Source organism: Pongo abelii, chromosome 11 (genome assembly GCF_028885655.2).
Source record: "Pongo abelii isolate AG06213 chromosome 11, NHGRI_mPonAbe1-v2.0_pri, whole genome shotgun sequence".
NCBI lineage: Eukaryota > Metazoa > Chordata > Mammalia > Primates > Hominidae > Pongo > Pongo abelii.
The window spans coordinates 128,187,904-128,203,151 of record NC_071996.2 but is presented as its reverse complement, the minus strand read 5'-3'; the positions used below and the strand labels follow the sequence as shown (position 1 = coordinate 128,203,151).

General features: G+C 40.5%; 1 protein-coding gene across 1 annotated transcript; it reads left to right on the top strand.

Annotated features, from left to right (window-relative positions):
• Positions 1 to 598: 598 nt before the first annotated feature.
• On the top strand, positions 599 to 13,303 carry CCDC195 (coiled-coil domain containing 195). The gene is given in 3 exon segments (XM_054549055.1): positions 599 to 833; positions 6,823 to 7,069; positions 13,180 to 13,303. Coding segments are annotated over 3 exon segments (606 nt in total).
• Positions 13,304 to 15,248: the final 1,945 nt, after the last annotated feature.

Here is a 15,248-nt window from a genome sequence, read left to right as displayed (position 1 = left end):
CCAACATCATATTTAAATAATATCCCTGCAGTTCATATGACCCCTTGTGATTAATGTTACCCTTCCTTAATAAGTGTCAAAATTAATAATTTAGCAAAAAATGCGCATTAGACAGAGAAGACATGGCATAATTCTTCTATGTCCATTTTGCTGCACTTGTGGCAGCTGGTGATCCTGAGATACATTTGATCCCAGAAGTGGCAACAGAGAAAAGACTGAGTGGCTGTTGTGATGGTTAAGTTCATGATGGAAACAAGAAACTATTCCTCACTGGAAATTTGTGGAGTGTTCTCTTCTCCTCCCACACAAAGCAATATTCTAGAACTGTGGATTGACATGAAATGAAAGATAGAAAGAAAATCTCTGTTTTGAAAAACAAAACCCAGAATGAATACTTCATGGAAGATCTTTTACCTCCCTTGACAGCCTAACCCCCCAGGTGCTGAAAGATGGCGCAGAGAAGAGTGACAGCTATTGTTCGGAAAGGTTTATGAGCAGGATCAGCCAGACCTGCTGAGTAGATTGTGTTTTGGGCTCATGAGGAAAAGTCCACCTGTCTCTCCCAAAGAAGCCAACTAGAGTGACATGAGAAGAGACAATGGAAGCTAATATCCAGCTCGTGAGAGTTATCCAGGAAACGCAGGCAGAGATCCACAAACTGGAGAAAGAGAATCAAGCCCTCCGATTGAAACTCACTGCAAGCAGTCAGAGAGCCTCAGGCTCAGGGGCAGATTCAGGAGACGAAAGGGAGGAGGAAGCGCCAGGACAATCTCCAGCAACCCTTCAGGGTGCCGTTTCCACTGATGCAGCACCAGCAGCGTAGGAACACCAAGGTACCCAAACATTCTGAGCTCTTGTGGGTTGTGCCCATTTTGCAAATATCGTGAAATAGTTAAGTGTATTGTGCTGATCACGTAACTGTATAGTTTGGTAATAACGGTGGTGGGTTTCATCCCTTTCCTCCTAGTAGATTACCTTTGAATCCCTAGACAAAAATGGCTTTAGCATCTTCAAGCAACATATTATAGCAACACTAAAATTACTTCCATATTTGCTGGGAAAGATAAGAGAGACAGGTTTGTGGAAATCAGTCACACTAGGAACAATGTGGTCTTTTTCCTCTTTAACTTCAGCCATTTAAATGCTGCATAATAGAACACTGAATGTGTGTATGTCAAACGGCATGCACACTTATAAGGCTGGAACAGTACTGCACACCAGATAAGGGAATGGATGTCAAAGTCAACAAATATGGTTGCCAATTGACCACTTCAGTCACTTGACTCTAAGCCAGTGATTAGACCTCTTTAATCTTTGTTTTCTTCATCTGGAAGTGTTATAGTACCTATCTCACAAGGTTGTGAGGATTAACTACAGTAATATGAACTAAATGCTTAGTATTGCACCTGGCCAAGGCACAACAAATGGCAGATACTATTTCCTATCCATGTTTTACTAATAACTTTATTGTCCTGTATGAATCAATGCTGCACATAATTCAGCTGGCTATACAGATTGAAGACTTCAAGATACAGAGTCAATGTTTGATATATTCTAAAAATCAAATCTCTCACCTTTTATGAGAAATATTTTGACTGTGAAGATTACACATGGGGTCAGAAATCAGCAGAGTGAGAAATACACTCTACATTAAAATCGTCAATACCTGCCTACACACAACATATTCAAATAAAATAATTCATATACATAATTAAATACTCAAAACTCTTAAAATCATCTGTCAAAAGCTTCAGGCACTGCCAATTAGAAGCACTTTGGGAGGCCAAGGTGGACGGGTGATGAGGTCAAGAGATCGAGACCATCCTGGCCAACATGGTGAAACCCTGTCTCTACTAAAAATACAAAAATTAATCAGGTATGGTGGTGCACACCTGTAATCTCAGCTACTGGGGAGGCTGAGGCAGGAGAATCACTTGAACCTGGGAGGCGGAGGTTGTAGTGAGCTGAGATCGTGCCACTGCACTCCAGCCTGGCGACAGAGTGAGACTCCATCTCAAAAAGAAGAAAAAGAAGCTCCGAACAGCTTGACAATGGAACAGGTCATATTTGCTGGTTGGTTCTCCCAGTTAGAGATGTGTGTCTCTAATGAGACCCTATATTTGAAAGCTGAAAACAGATTCCGATCCAGGTCTTTTTCCCTTTTCATAAGTACAACTCTGGATTGAGTAACTGTCTACTGGTTATTTAATAAAACTGTGAAAGAGTAACCTATAGGAGGTTAGACATTCTCCTGCTGGGAAAAAAAAAAAAAAAAGGATGTGGACATTTGTAATATTTGCTTAGTTGAGGGTTTCTCAACCTCTGTACTACTGACATTTGAGACTGAATAATTACTGTGGAGGTCATCTCGAGCATGGTAGGGTGCTTAGCAGCTTCCCTGGCCTCTAACCACTAGATGCTGGAGCGCTCACGCTTCCCCTTCCAGTTATGACCATCAGTAATGTCCCCAGGCATTGCCAAATATTGACTTGGGAACAAAATCGCACCCCATCCACCATTGAAAACCACTGCCTTGCTCCAAAAATAAGCAACAATCCTTCAAATCTATTCTCTGTGGTACTTATCCTAACAGAAAAGTAAGTTGCATCTTAGAACTCACTGTCCTATTTTAAAACATGTATTAACACTGTTCAAAGAACAGAGTATATTGCCCTTTAAATTCTCAGGGTCTAAACATCATCAAGCTTGGAGGAGGTTAGAACATATTCATAAGAGTTAAACACACAATTGATATCATACTTCTTCAGCATATGGGTGGTAATTTCCAATAAGAATGTTAGCATTAACTTTGAAAAGGATTGGTGAGGTCAAGCATGGTGGCTCATGCCTGTAATCCCAGCACTTTGGGAGGTGAAGGCAGGAGGATCACTTGAGGACAGGAGTTCGAGATCAGCCTAGGCATCATAGGGAGACCACCATCTCTACAAAGAAAAGAAAAGAATAGAAAGGAAAAGAAAAGGATTAGCCAGGAAAAAATTAGCCAGGCATGATGGCGTACATCTATAGACTGAGCTACTTGAGAGCTTGAGAGGCTGAGATGGGAGGATTCCTTGAGCCCAGAAGTTTGAGGCTGCAGTGAGCTAAGGGTGCAGCACTGTACTCCAGCCTGCATGACAGAGTGAGACCTTGTCTCAAAAAAAAAAGAAGTACTGGTGAAAAATATTTGATAAAATTGTAGGAAACCTTGCTTATTGCACAAATAAAACACAGAAAGAAATGTCATTTAGATTTGCACTTGGGAGTCCAGTTGAGTTACTTTAAATGATGTTTATGTGTTTCTTAAATGTTATGTGCTATTATAATAGCAAGTAATATAAGTAGGAAGAACATTGTCCTGAGCATGAAGACACCTGGGTTGTATTCCTAGTTGTTTTGTAACAGTTGTTCAACATTGGGCAGGTCACATAAACTTTTTGATCTTAGCATCCTCATGTAAAAATAAGTGGATTGGGCTAAATGTCTTTCAAGTCCTATTCCAACTGCAAAATCCTGTGATTCTATGAATATAGAGTGATGTAGAGTTTTTATGATCACTCTCCTCATCTGTCAAATGGAGGTAATGATGGAATCTACCTCACAGGGCTGTTGAGAGGAGTAAAGATAGTGTAAATAAGACTCAATGTAAATTACTAAGTAATAGTTGTCATAATATCATTGGACATGTCAGAAAAATATTATTATTTGACTTGAGCATAAGTTTTCATCAGTAGTTTTAACAGTAATTGCCAACGTCAATTGAAATTCATACTTACAATTAATTGAATCATAGAAATCTGTTACTGGAAAGGAACGTTAGAGGGCCAGGCACAGTGGCTCACTCCTGAAATCTCAGCATTTTGGGAGGCCAAGGTGGGTGGATCACGAGGTCAGGAGATCGAGACCATCCTGGCCAACATGGTGAAACCCCGTCTCTACTAAAAATACAAAAATTCGCTGGGCGTGGTGGCACGTGCCTGTAGTCCTAGCTACTGGGGAGGTTGAGGCAGGAGAACCGCTTGAACCCAGGAGGCGGAAGTTGCAGTGAGCCGAGATTGCACCACTGCACTCTGGCCTGGGCAACAGTGCAAGACTCCATCAAAAAGGAAGGAGGGATGGAAGGAAGGAAGGAAGGAAGGAAGGAAGGAAGGAAGGAAGGAAGGCAGGCAGGCAGGGAGGGAGAGAGGGAGGGAGGGAGGGAAGAGATCATCCAGTAGAAATTTCCTTATTTACAGTTGAGAATATAAGCCTCATAGAGATTATCTTATCCAACTTCTCCAGTCCTTTTTTGGAAACAAAAATACATAAACCTATTCTTTCAGAAAGAGTAATGTGAAATCAGAAATATGAGTCGCACTTTAAGAAAGGGAACAATTAAAGAGGACCTGGAAGTGGATCACTTAGAACTAAAAGTTCCTCCATGTGTTCCTTGGTATGTGTGGTGAGATAAAGTGAGGCTCTCTGTGAGTGGAGAACCCTACTTCCCCTGAAGTCACCCGAGGACGCAGAGCTACACTACAGCCCAGACACAGCTGTGTGGTGATAAAATATACTGAGAATGCAGAGTGAATCCTTGCTGGATAAATGCTCATGGAAACATCTGTAATAGTGCATAAATATTTGGTAGATATGAAATCTAGCCAGCGCTTTCAGAGATGTTTCCCAGCCCGTCTTGCCCTGTGGAACCTTGAAGCAATTTGCCGCAGTAAAGATAAAAGAAACAACTCTTTACAGCATTGCTGCACCTCTGATTCTCTGCTCACATCCTTTGCTGGCAAATAAACTGCATTTGCCTGTGATCTTCGAAACTGTTCTAATGAGCCTGTGATGCTGTGTTGAACATCTTTTCTCTTTTGTTAATAAGAAACTGAGGGACACAGACCCTTTGTGACCCATGGAGATGAACAATGAGCCTATATGCTAATCACTCCCAAATTAACCGTAGGTCCCAAGTAAAAACAAACGTAACTTTGCTATCATCGGCATAATTTCCTGTTGTGTTTCCCTACGATTCAGTATCAAGGGATTGTTTTATAATCCTTCTAAACAAAAAAGTTTATGTTTGTAAGTAGTCACAGATCTGTTTTTAGATAATTATGGAAGTTACATATCATGACCAAGGGGAGCATTTAAAGATAATTTACGAATAATATTTGCAGTTAATCACTTCAAACAGATTTGAACTTAAACTCTCCCTAGACCTCTCCTACAATTCAGTCTTCTGTTCTACAAAAAGCCAAAACAGCCTCCACCTTTTGAAATAACTATAGTGATTTTCTGTCTGCTTTTTCCAGAAGCGGTCAGCAAACATAAATAAAAAATAATTGTGCTTCTGGCACTCGCAAAGCCTACCCATAATGCAGCGGTTTTTTTACACTTTCATGCTCATTCATGGCAAAGCTGCAGTGAGAAAGAATGAAGATTCCACAATCACTCATAAAGTGCTCCAGAAAATGAAAACCAACCCATGAGATCAGTGTTGTAAGCCACATGGACAACACTGGACGTGCAAGTAGACGTTGGATAATCACCAGACCTCCAAGTAGAGGTTAAATGACCGGCTCCAGATCACAGAGTTAATGCAGTGTAAGAGCTGGCATTCAGACATACCAAGAGCCTCTAAAATAAAGCCCTTTTAATCAATATGTTCTCGTTATTAAAAAAAAAAAAAAAAAAAAACACACACAGGGAAGATTTGATTTACCTCAAGGAAAGAGTTTATTGGGAGACACTATGAACAGAAACTGAATTGGAAGCCCCTGGAAACTAAAGCCACAAATCTCTCCATCTCTTTCAGGGGCTCTCCAATTTCCCACACCATGCATCTTTGCTCTTTGCCATGTGTCTCTCACTCAATAGACATCCTCCTAATGACTGTCCCAACTAAGGCCAAGACATGCAATCATAGGCCAGTTAGCAACAACCTGTTAAATTCCTGTGGCCATTCAGGTGATCAGACACTGTGGATAAGCCTGTTCTTCTAGAATCAGGAGTAAGAAGGCCATCAAGAATTGGCATGTCTGGGAGATTCATGTTCTCCCAATTTTAAGTTCTTTTTTTTTATTATCTATGTATGTCAAGCCCCTGCTCTAATGCTGTATCCTCAGAAAGGTCTTCCCTGGCCACACAATTGAAATAGCCTCCGAACACCTTCCTGCATCTGTCTGTATCCCCTTGTCCTCATCAGCCTTATTTGCCTTCCTAGAATGTATTACTATGTGAATTCTATCATCTGTTGTTTGTTTACTGTCTGTCTTCCACATAAGAAGGTGAACTCTGGAATTTTATGTTGTTCTCTACCACATCCCCATCTCTTAAAAAAGATCCTGGCATATGGTTGGCACCTAATTAATATTTGTAAAATAAATCAATGAATGCTTTTTGTTTGTTTGTTTGATTGTTTGAGACGAAGTTTCCCTCTTGTCACCCAGGCTGGAGTGCAGTGGCATGATCTTGGCTCACTGCAACCTCTGCCTCTCGGGTTCAAGCAATTCTCCTGCCTCAACCTCCTGAGTAGCTGGGACTACAGGTGCCCGCCACCATGCCTGGCTTATTTCTGTATTTTTAGTAGAGACGTGGTTTCACCATGTTGGCCAGGATGGTCTCCATCACCTGACCTCGTGATCCACCTGCCTCGGCCTCCCAAAGTGCTGGGATTACAGGCATGAGCCACCGAGCCTGGCCAAATGGATATCTTTTATGCCAAAAAAGTAATGAGAAACAGTAGTTCTGTCTAGATAGTTTCAATAAAATTCTATCATTTTTCATTTGTGAGTGTCATCAGAGTAGAATTTTTTTAAGTTGAATTTTGTGTCTTTTGTACAGGCAATGTCATGATTGTTAGACGCTATTCCATTTCGTCATCAGTTTGCTCATCTGCTGCAAATGATCCCTGGAAAGCTGGGAAAAGTCACCCAAAAAGCAGAATTCTAGAAGCTCAGGGAACACTTAAGTCACTGGCATGTTCTCCAATTAAGAATCAAGACATGGAAGAAAAGGTGTTTGCTACAGATTCTTTCACCAGCAATAGGACCATCCAAAGAGCTTCTCCTGAGCATGTTTGTGGCGGCAGGTAATGTACAATACACTTCAAGCTGGTGAATAGGCCCATGCTGAGATGGTTACTGAGACGTTCCCCTGGATAAGTGAAGTCTTATCTAGTGGAGGAAGCAAAACCAAATAGCATATAAATAATTTCCATATCACCTATGTCCATTTTGGGAATTTAAAGTAACAAATTTATTTGAGGTTAAATGGCACCCTCTAATAGATGCCTCTAACAGCTGGACAACTTAGTATTCATTTATTCATTAAGCATTAGTGATCATATTCTAAGCCAGGCACTAGTGATAGAAGATTCAGCAAAAGTAAGCCATTACAGTCAAAACTCTCATTTAGTGACAAAGGCACACAAATAAACTATCTACTGCAATAAAGTGCATCTCAGGGAGAAGGCACAGTTACTTTAAGAGCTGAACGCAGAACTCCTCTCAGAGAACAGCTGTTCTGGTGGAGGCAGGTGCCTTAGTGGGCTTTAGGGGAAATTGTTTAAAAAAATTATTTAGGTATAACTCATAAGGGCCAAGAGACAAAGAGAAAACCAATTTGCTCTCCAAAATATGTGAACTGGTATTTAGAGAGCTGGAACAGCCTGAGAATGGGAGGGATGTGAGACAACAGTCAAGAAAGCACCTTGGGAGGCTGACGAAGGCTGGATCACTTGAGGTCAGGAGTTCAAGGCCAGCCTGGACAACATGGCAAAACCCTGTCTCTACTAAAAATACAAAAATTAGCCAGGCGTGGTGGCCTGCGCCTGTAACCTCAGCTACTTGGGAGTCTGAGGCAGGAGAATCACTTGAACCCGGGAGGCAGAGGTTGCAGTGAGCCGAGATGGTACCACTGCACTCCAGCCTGGGGGACAGAGTAAGACTCCATCTCAAAAAAAAAAAAAAAAAAAGAAAAAGAAAAGAAAAGAAAAGGAAAAACAAGCCAGGGTCTGTTAGAGGAAACTTGGCCAGTGGCTCCTGAAGTGGTAGTCAAGTCCTCTAACACCAAGCCCAATTTATCTGCACAACTGTGCAGGAGCGTGCACTGCCCCCTCTCTCCCACACTCTGCATCCCACCTTCCAACTCCCAATGAGGCCCTAACTTTTCAGCAAGATCTCTACTTGTCTTTGTCTTGTGTGAGTAGAAGGAAGAAAATCAAGAGGAGGGGACCTGGGTCTCATGATTATTAGCTTATCACGGGAAAGAGAAAATGTAAAAATATGATTGTTGAGAGACCCAGAGAACCATCGAACTCAGCAGTGGCAGGAAAGCAAATCAAGAGATAACCATAAGCAAGAGGCCTGTAGGAATTCTCATAAATATTGGAAAGGGCACTGGACTTCCCATAGGATGTGGGATACAAAGGTTAAGTAAGCTTTATTTGGATTTCCAAAGACAGGATGAAAATTATGTTTCCCTTGCAGAAGGTTCTATCATAGGAGCAGGGAGAGTAACTGGAGTCACCAAGGACTACTAGATTTAGCCAAAGAAAAATGGAAAGATCATCCCAAGTAGAATGAAACAGACATGAGGATAGAAGAAGCCATGCCATTGAGAGAAACTAAAAGTAGTAAAATAAATGAGGATGGAGAAGTGAGAAGGATTCATCATTAAAGGCCGCTCGTGGAATGCTAAGGAATATATGCTTTATTGTGAAATTATTGGAAAGCCAGAATAAATGTCTTATGAAAACTTCCAAAATACAGAAATATTCAGAAATTAATGTTACATGCACCAACAGATTCAAAAAGTTTTTTCATATTTGCTTCAGATGTTTTTATACATAAAATAAATAAAATGTGGCTGGGTGCGGTGTCTCAAGCCTATAATTCCAGCAGTTTGGGAGGCTGAGGTGGGCAAATCCCTTGAGCCCAGGAGTTTGAGACCAGCCTGGGCAACATAGTGAGACCTTGCCTCTAAGAAGAAAGAAAAGAAGACGGAAGGAAGGAAGGAAGGAAGGAAGGAAGGAAGGAAGGAAGGAAGGAAAGAAAGAAAGAGAAAGAAAGAAAGAAAAAGAAAGAAAGAAAGAAAGAGAGAGGGAGGGAGGGAGGGAAGGAAGGAAGGAAGGGGAAGGGAAGGAAAGAGAAAGAGAGAAAGGGAGAAAGAGAGAGAAAAGAAGAAAGGAAGGAAGGAAGGAAAGAGAGAGAAAGAAAGAAAGTCACCAATAAAGAAAGTCTTATATAAGTTTTCCCTTGTCCTCCCAGGGGCAAATGTCATCATGAGTTTGGTTTTTATCTTTTCAGTCTAGGTTTTTATACTTTTATTACATGTATTCATTCAATAAATATATCCTGAGGGTGTGCTGCATGTTGGGCAGGATGCACTGCCCTGCAGATACAGCAGGAAACCGAATTGTCAAAAACCCCTGCCCATGTGGAGCTTACTTCTTTGCAACATGATAATCAGTAAACATGCAAATACATAAAGTGTATATTATGTTAGACGGTGTTAAGTACCAAAGCAAAAAATAAAGCGAATAAAGAAGGGTTAGAGGAGCATAATGAAATGTTTGATACCATGGCCAAAGAATGCCTTTCCACCTGAGTAAAGAAGGGAGAGAGAGAGTGAGTCCTGATCAAGTCTAAGGAGAGAACTCTCTAGGCGTTGAGAAGAGCAAATGCAGAAGCCCTGGGTAGGAGCATTACCAGTGTGTTCAAGGATAGGCCAGGAGCCTGGTGTGACAAGTGAGCAAGCCGGTGTGCAGAAGGACAGGTAGGCAGAGAGCCAAGGGTGGCCTTCCACCCAATTCCAGTGACTCTGGATTTATTGTAAATAAATTTGTGTGGATAACATGCTCTTTTCATTTTGTAAAAAGTTCTTGGGTTGGAAACCCTATTGTGAAAAATTTTAAGAGAACAATATTGAAAACAAGGAGACCAGACTGAAGGCTGTAAAATAATCTAGGCAAGAAGGGATCATTTCTTTGCCAAGCGTGCTAACAGTGGGTGTGATTTCTAGATGTGCATCAAAGGTGGAGCCAACAAGATTTATTTATAGATCAAATGTGGGATATGGAAACAAGAAATGAACACTCAATCATTGGGTTCCATTGGTCATGTGTCTTCAAAGAAGGAAAGCAGAAGAATGGCAGAGATATGTCCTTTTTCTTAAAAAAAAAAGTGTGTGTGTGTGTATATATATACACACACACACACACACACACACACACATATATATATATCTCCAGTTCCATAACAGCACTAAATGTTTATCATAAAAAAAAGTTATGGCCAGGTGTTGGTCGCGGTGGCTCACGCCTGTAATCCTAGCACTTTGGGAGGCTGAGGTGAGTGGACCATCTGAGGTCAGGAGTTCAAGACCAGCCTGACCAACACAGTGAAACCCCATCTCTACTAAAATACAAAAATTAGCCAGGCATGGTGGCAGGCACCTGTAATCTCAGCTACTTGAGAGGCTGAGGCAGGAGAATTGCTTGAACCTGGCAGGCAGAGTTTGCAGTGAACCGAGATCACACCGTTGCACTCCAGCCTGGCAACAGAGTGAGAATCTGTCTCAAAAAAAAAAAAAAAAAAAATTTACAGCCAGGCATGGTGGCTCATACCTGTAATCCCAGCACTCTGGGAGGCCAAGGTGAACCGATCACCTGAGGCCAAGGGTTCGAGACCAGCCTGACCAATATGGTGAAACCCCATCTCCACTAAAAATACAAAACTTAGCCAGGCGTGGTGGTGTATGCCTGTAGTCCCAGCTACTTGGGAGGCTGAGACAGAGAATTGCTTGAACCTGGGAGGCGGAGGTTGCAGTGAGCCGAGATTGGGCCACTGCACTCCAGCCTGGGTGACAGAGTGAGACTCCGTCTCAAAAAAAATAAAAATAAAAATAAAGTTACAAAATATAGAGGCAATATACAAAGTAAAAATGTTTAAAAACAAAACTCTTTATAATCCTACTACCTGAATAACTACCATTGAGATGGATAGCTTGTGTTCACATATGCTGAAATTATACGGTGTATATATCATAATGTTTTATTTTTTGCACTTAAACTATTCTCACAGACATACAATGCTGAGAATTGTAGTACTATTAGTTTTTCCATTTCAATTTATATTATTTTCTATGATAGTATGGGAACCTAACCAACATTTATGAGGTATTATTTTTCTAAAGTAAAATGTTTTCCAACTTCCAAGCTGCCAACTAATGAACTATTTAGAATACAACCCATTTCTAACATAAAAGTTAATTTGAAAGATTGAGCCAATTGCAAGGTTGTATTAAGGGAAGAAAGCCAGTATTGGCTTAAAATCAACAGCTGGATTGGCATGAAATCCACTAGAACTATTTAGTAGGAATTGAGCATTTTTTTTTATTGCAGCCCTTTTTAAATGTGTCTTTTATATTCTCAGGAATTAACTAGTAAAGTAAAATGTCATTATATTATTCCTCTGATTATTTGGGAAATTAATTTCCTAACTAATAGCTTTCAAAGCATTTTACAAATATTTATCAAGAACCAATTTGTTTGCACTGACTTTTGAATCATATCAGACATCATACCCAATTTGCTTGTGAACTTTTCCATTATTATGCCAAGAAAATATTTTACAAAATAATGCCAATGTCAATATTTCTAAGAATCAAAGCTTTCCAGAAACTAAAGACAGGATTTTAATTTTTTGTTAATTTTGACATAGAAATTCAATCTTTTCTTCCTGTGTTTTAGAAAAACAAATTTCATTTGACAAGCTTAGGGACAAGGGCCCATATAAACAGTTAAAATTAGAAATGCTATGTTATTCAGTTTGCTGATAGGGTAAACCAGATTCATCACAATAAATATATTCTCTCCTTTTCCAAATCCAGAAAGAAGTTTAAGGAGGCAGCTTCCAGAATCAGATGGCCAAAATTCCACCTCCGTCATCATTTACAAACAATGTGGCCTTGGAGAAAGTTACTAGTTTGTCCTGTGTCACAGTTTATTCTTCTGTAAAAAGGGAATCCTAAAGGCAGATACCTCATAGTTTTTGTGAAGAGTAAATGAGGTGGTTGAGTGACTGCTCACCAAGTGGCAGTGGTTGTTATTATTTTGATTCCAGTGCTTGGAAGCACTGGGCTGCCTACCTCCCTCCCAAAAGAGGGTGCAGCTGGCCTGGCTGGGAATGGTGGCTCATGCCTGAAATCCCAGCATTTTGGGAGGTCAAGGCAGGCAGATCACTTGAAGTCAAGAGTTCAGAATGAGCCTAGCCAACATAGAGAAACCTCGTCTCTACTAAAAACACAAAAATTAGCCGGCATGGTGACGTGCACCTGTAATCCCAGCTACTGGGGAGGCTGAGGCAGGAGAATCGCTTGAACCTGGGAAAAGGAGGTTACACTGAGCTGAGATCACACCACTGCATTCCAGCCTGGGTGACAGAACGAGACTCTGTCTCAAAAAAAAAAAAAAGAAAAGAAAAGAAAAAAAAGGTGCAGCTGTGTTTTCTGAGACACAGGCCACCAAATGTCATTCAGTGAAATTACTGCCTTATCTACCCTCTTTGTTCCCACAAAAGAGAACAAAAATGAAGAAAAGGCAGTCATTTTAAACACTGTTCTTTAGATTTATTCCTAAGATCAGTTTCTCCTGGTTAATGTCTAAATTCTATGTAATATTTTAGAGGTAAAAGGAGTAGGCAAAATGAAAAGATATAATCCCTCAGATAACACGGGGCTATTGCTCTTACCCCCTTTACTCTTCAGGCATGATGGGTATTCAGTTAATTCACAGTCAACAGGAGCAGATTTATCTGGATTATAAAATAATTGCCTCAAGTTTCTGCTTCATTTCATGAGCTGAAGAGATTTGACGCAAGAGACTCTTTGCCTAAGAATGAGATATTCTTCCACTTTGAACATCAAACTAATAATCATTCCTCAGCCATATAGTCTCTCCCTCAGTAGTTTTAAGTTTTTGTTTTATCCACACTATTCCTTGGGTTTAATTAAAAGGTCATTCCAATATATATCCTTATATCATTGTTGAACAACTTAACAAAAAATATCATGATATATTTTTAAGTGAACTTTTAACACTGTAGGTAGTATTTGGTGATTGAGGGGGGAAAAATCCTCAATGTTCTGTATAAAGGCTCACTAAAAAGTCTTTTTCTTCCCTTATTTTGCTTCCTGTAGGGACAAGACAAAGACAGTCAGTTTCCTGTTACCCATGGACATGTCTTCATATTCCAAAAATTCAAGTTTTTTTAAATACTCACCAAATCAGACCACAAACCAGCTAAGTATCATTGCGGAATAGGACATGTGAAGTGATTAAATGTAAGAAACAGTTGATTCTCAAGAGATGGGAGCACCAAGGTCTAGCCGGGTCAGTGTCTTTCCCTATAAAGAAGTCTGGCAAGATGTCCAGTAAGACACACAAAATACTTGGTGTTGGGTCGATAGACCTGTTTGGCCAAGGAGTGGAAGCAATTACTTTTTGTCATTGCTGAGCGCTAATGACTAGTATGTGTGCAGTGGCTATTGTAGACTATACGACATGTGAGTAATTAAATGTGATTGTATGCTAAGTGTCAGTGTCTGTACTGTGCCATCAAGGAATGCTTCTGTTCACTTTCCAGATGAAGCTAGAACAAGCCTACAAAAAAAGTTCTGGTTTTGATTAGTGGCATAAAAGCAACTATCCTTTGTTTTCTGTGACATAAGTGTGATTCTCCTTTTAGTTCACTGTGTGTTGATATTTCACTGACACTAGCTCATTTGTTCTTTAAGAGCCTGTGTCACAGGCGTGCGAGCTCAAACACAGCAACATCCCTAGTGTACATTGTGGACTCAGAGCAACTGCGAGCTGACTAAGGGCAAGCACACTAAACCTGATTGGAAGGAGAGAAAAAATGGTTCTGCTCATCCCTACTCAAGGGATGGAAGTTCTCAGAACTCCCCCAATTCCTGAACTTCTAGTTAACAGAATAGCTCCTTTTCCTGTTTATAGCAATTGAGTTTCTGATACAAATACCCTTCTTAAACAAAGATCGCATTGTATTAGAATATCCAGATTGTTAAAATGCAGATTCCTGGGCCTCACCCCAGACCTATTGGATTGATTGGGGGAGCTGGGGAAGGCAGAAAGAAGAAGTGAAATTCACGTTTTAAATGACCTTTCCGAGGTGACTCCCGCCATACAGCTGTGCTTGTGATCTACTGTTGTAAATACCAAGAAACGTGGTCCAGGGCCCTCTGATCCTGCATCAAGTGGAAGCAGTGAAGCAAAGAAAGGATAGGAATGGTTCATACCATTTCTAAGAATAAATTTTAATAGTCACAGGCTTCTAGAAAAGACAGAAATAAAGCAACCAACACCCTGTGGTAAAAGTCATGTAATAAAATTAAATGCTTCTTTTTATTTATGGTATTCATTGAATATTAACAAGATTCCCAACATTATAACAGATATACAATAGGGCAAGGTTACAACTGGAGGGGAAAGATGCAAATTGGATGTGAAAATACACTCTTCTGGGAATAAAGACCTACACTGATTAGATAATTAAGCTATTACCTATGAGATAGTTGGCATTTTTAGCATATTTATAAAATTGGGAATTTCACCTGAACCTCAGTTAAAAAGAAACATTCCCCAAACAGTAAAACTTTTTTAAAGCAATACATGACAACTATGCAAGTTGTAATGTCATAACTGGCCAAGCTAATATGACAAATATCCCCAACGCTAAGCTCAGTGAGTATGTAACTGGCATTTGATCCATGTTCGATGAGCTCAACAGTTACATGAATCTATCAGTTTCCAGTAAAAAAAACCACCACACTATAAAATGTTAAGCTTTAAAATTAAATCATTTAACACAGGATTAAAGAAATAGGCCGGGTGCGGTGGCTCACGCCTGTAATCCCAGAACTTTGGGAGACCGAGGCAGGTGGATCACGAGGTCAGGAGATCAATACCATCCTGGCTAACATGGTGAAACCCCATCTCTACTAAAAACACAAAAAATTAGCCAGGCATGGTGGCAGGCGCCTGTAGTCCCAGTTACTCGGGAGGCTGAGGCAGGAGAATGGCGTGAACCCGGGAGGCGGAGCTTGCAGTGAGCTGAGATCACGCCACTGCACTCCAGCCTGGGTGACACAGCAAGACTCCGTCTCAAAAAAACAAGAAACAAAGCTCTATCTCTGTTCCCCGGCTGGATATAGTGCTTAATAATAAGCCCTTGGAGCATATTTTTAAA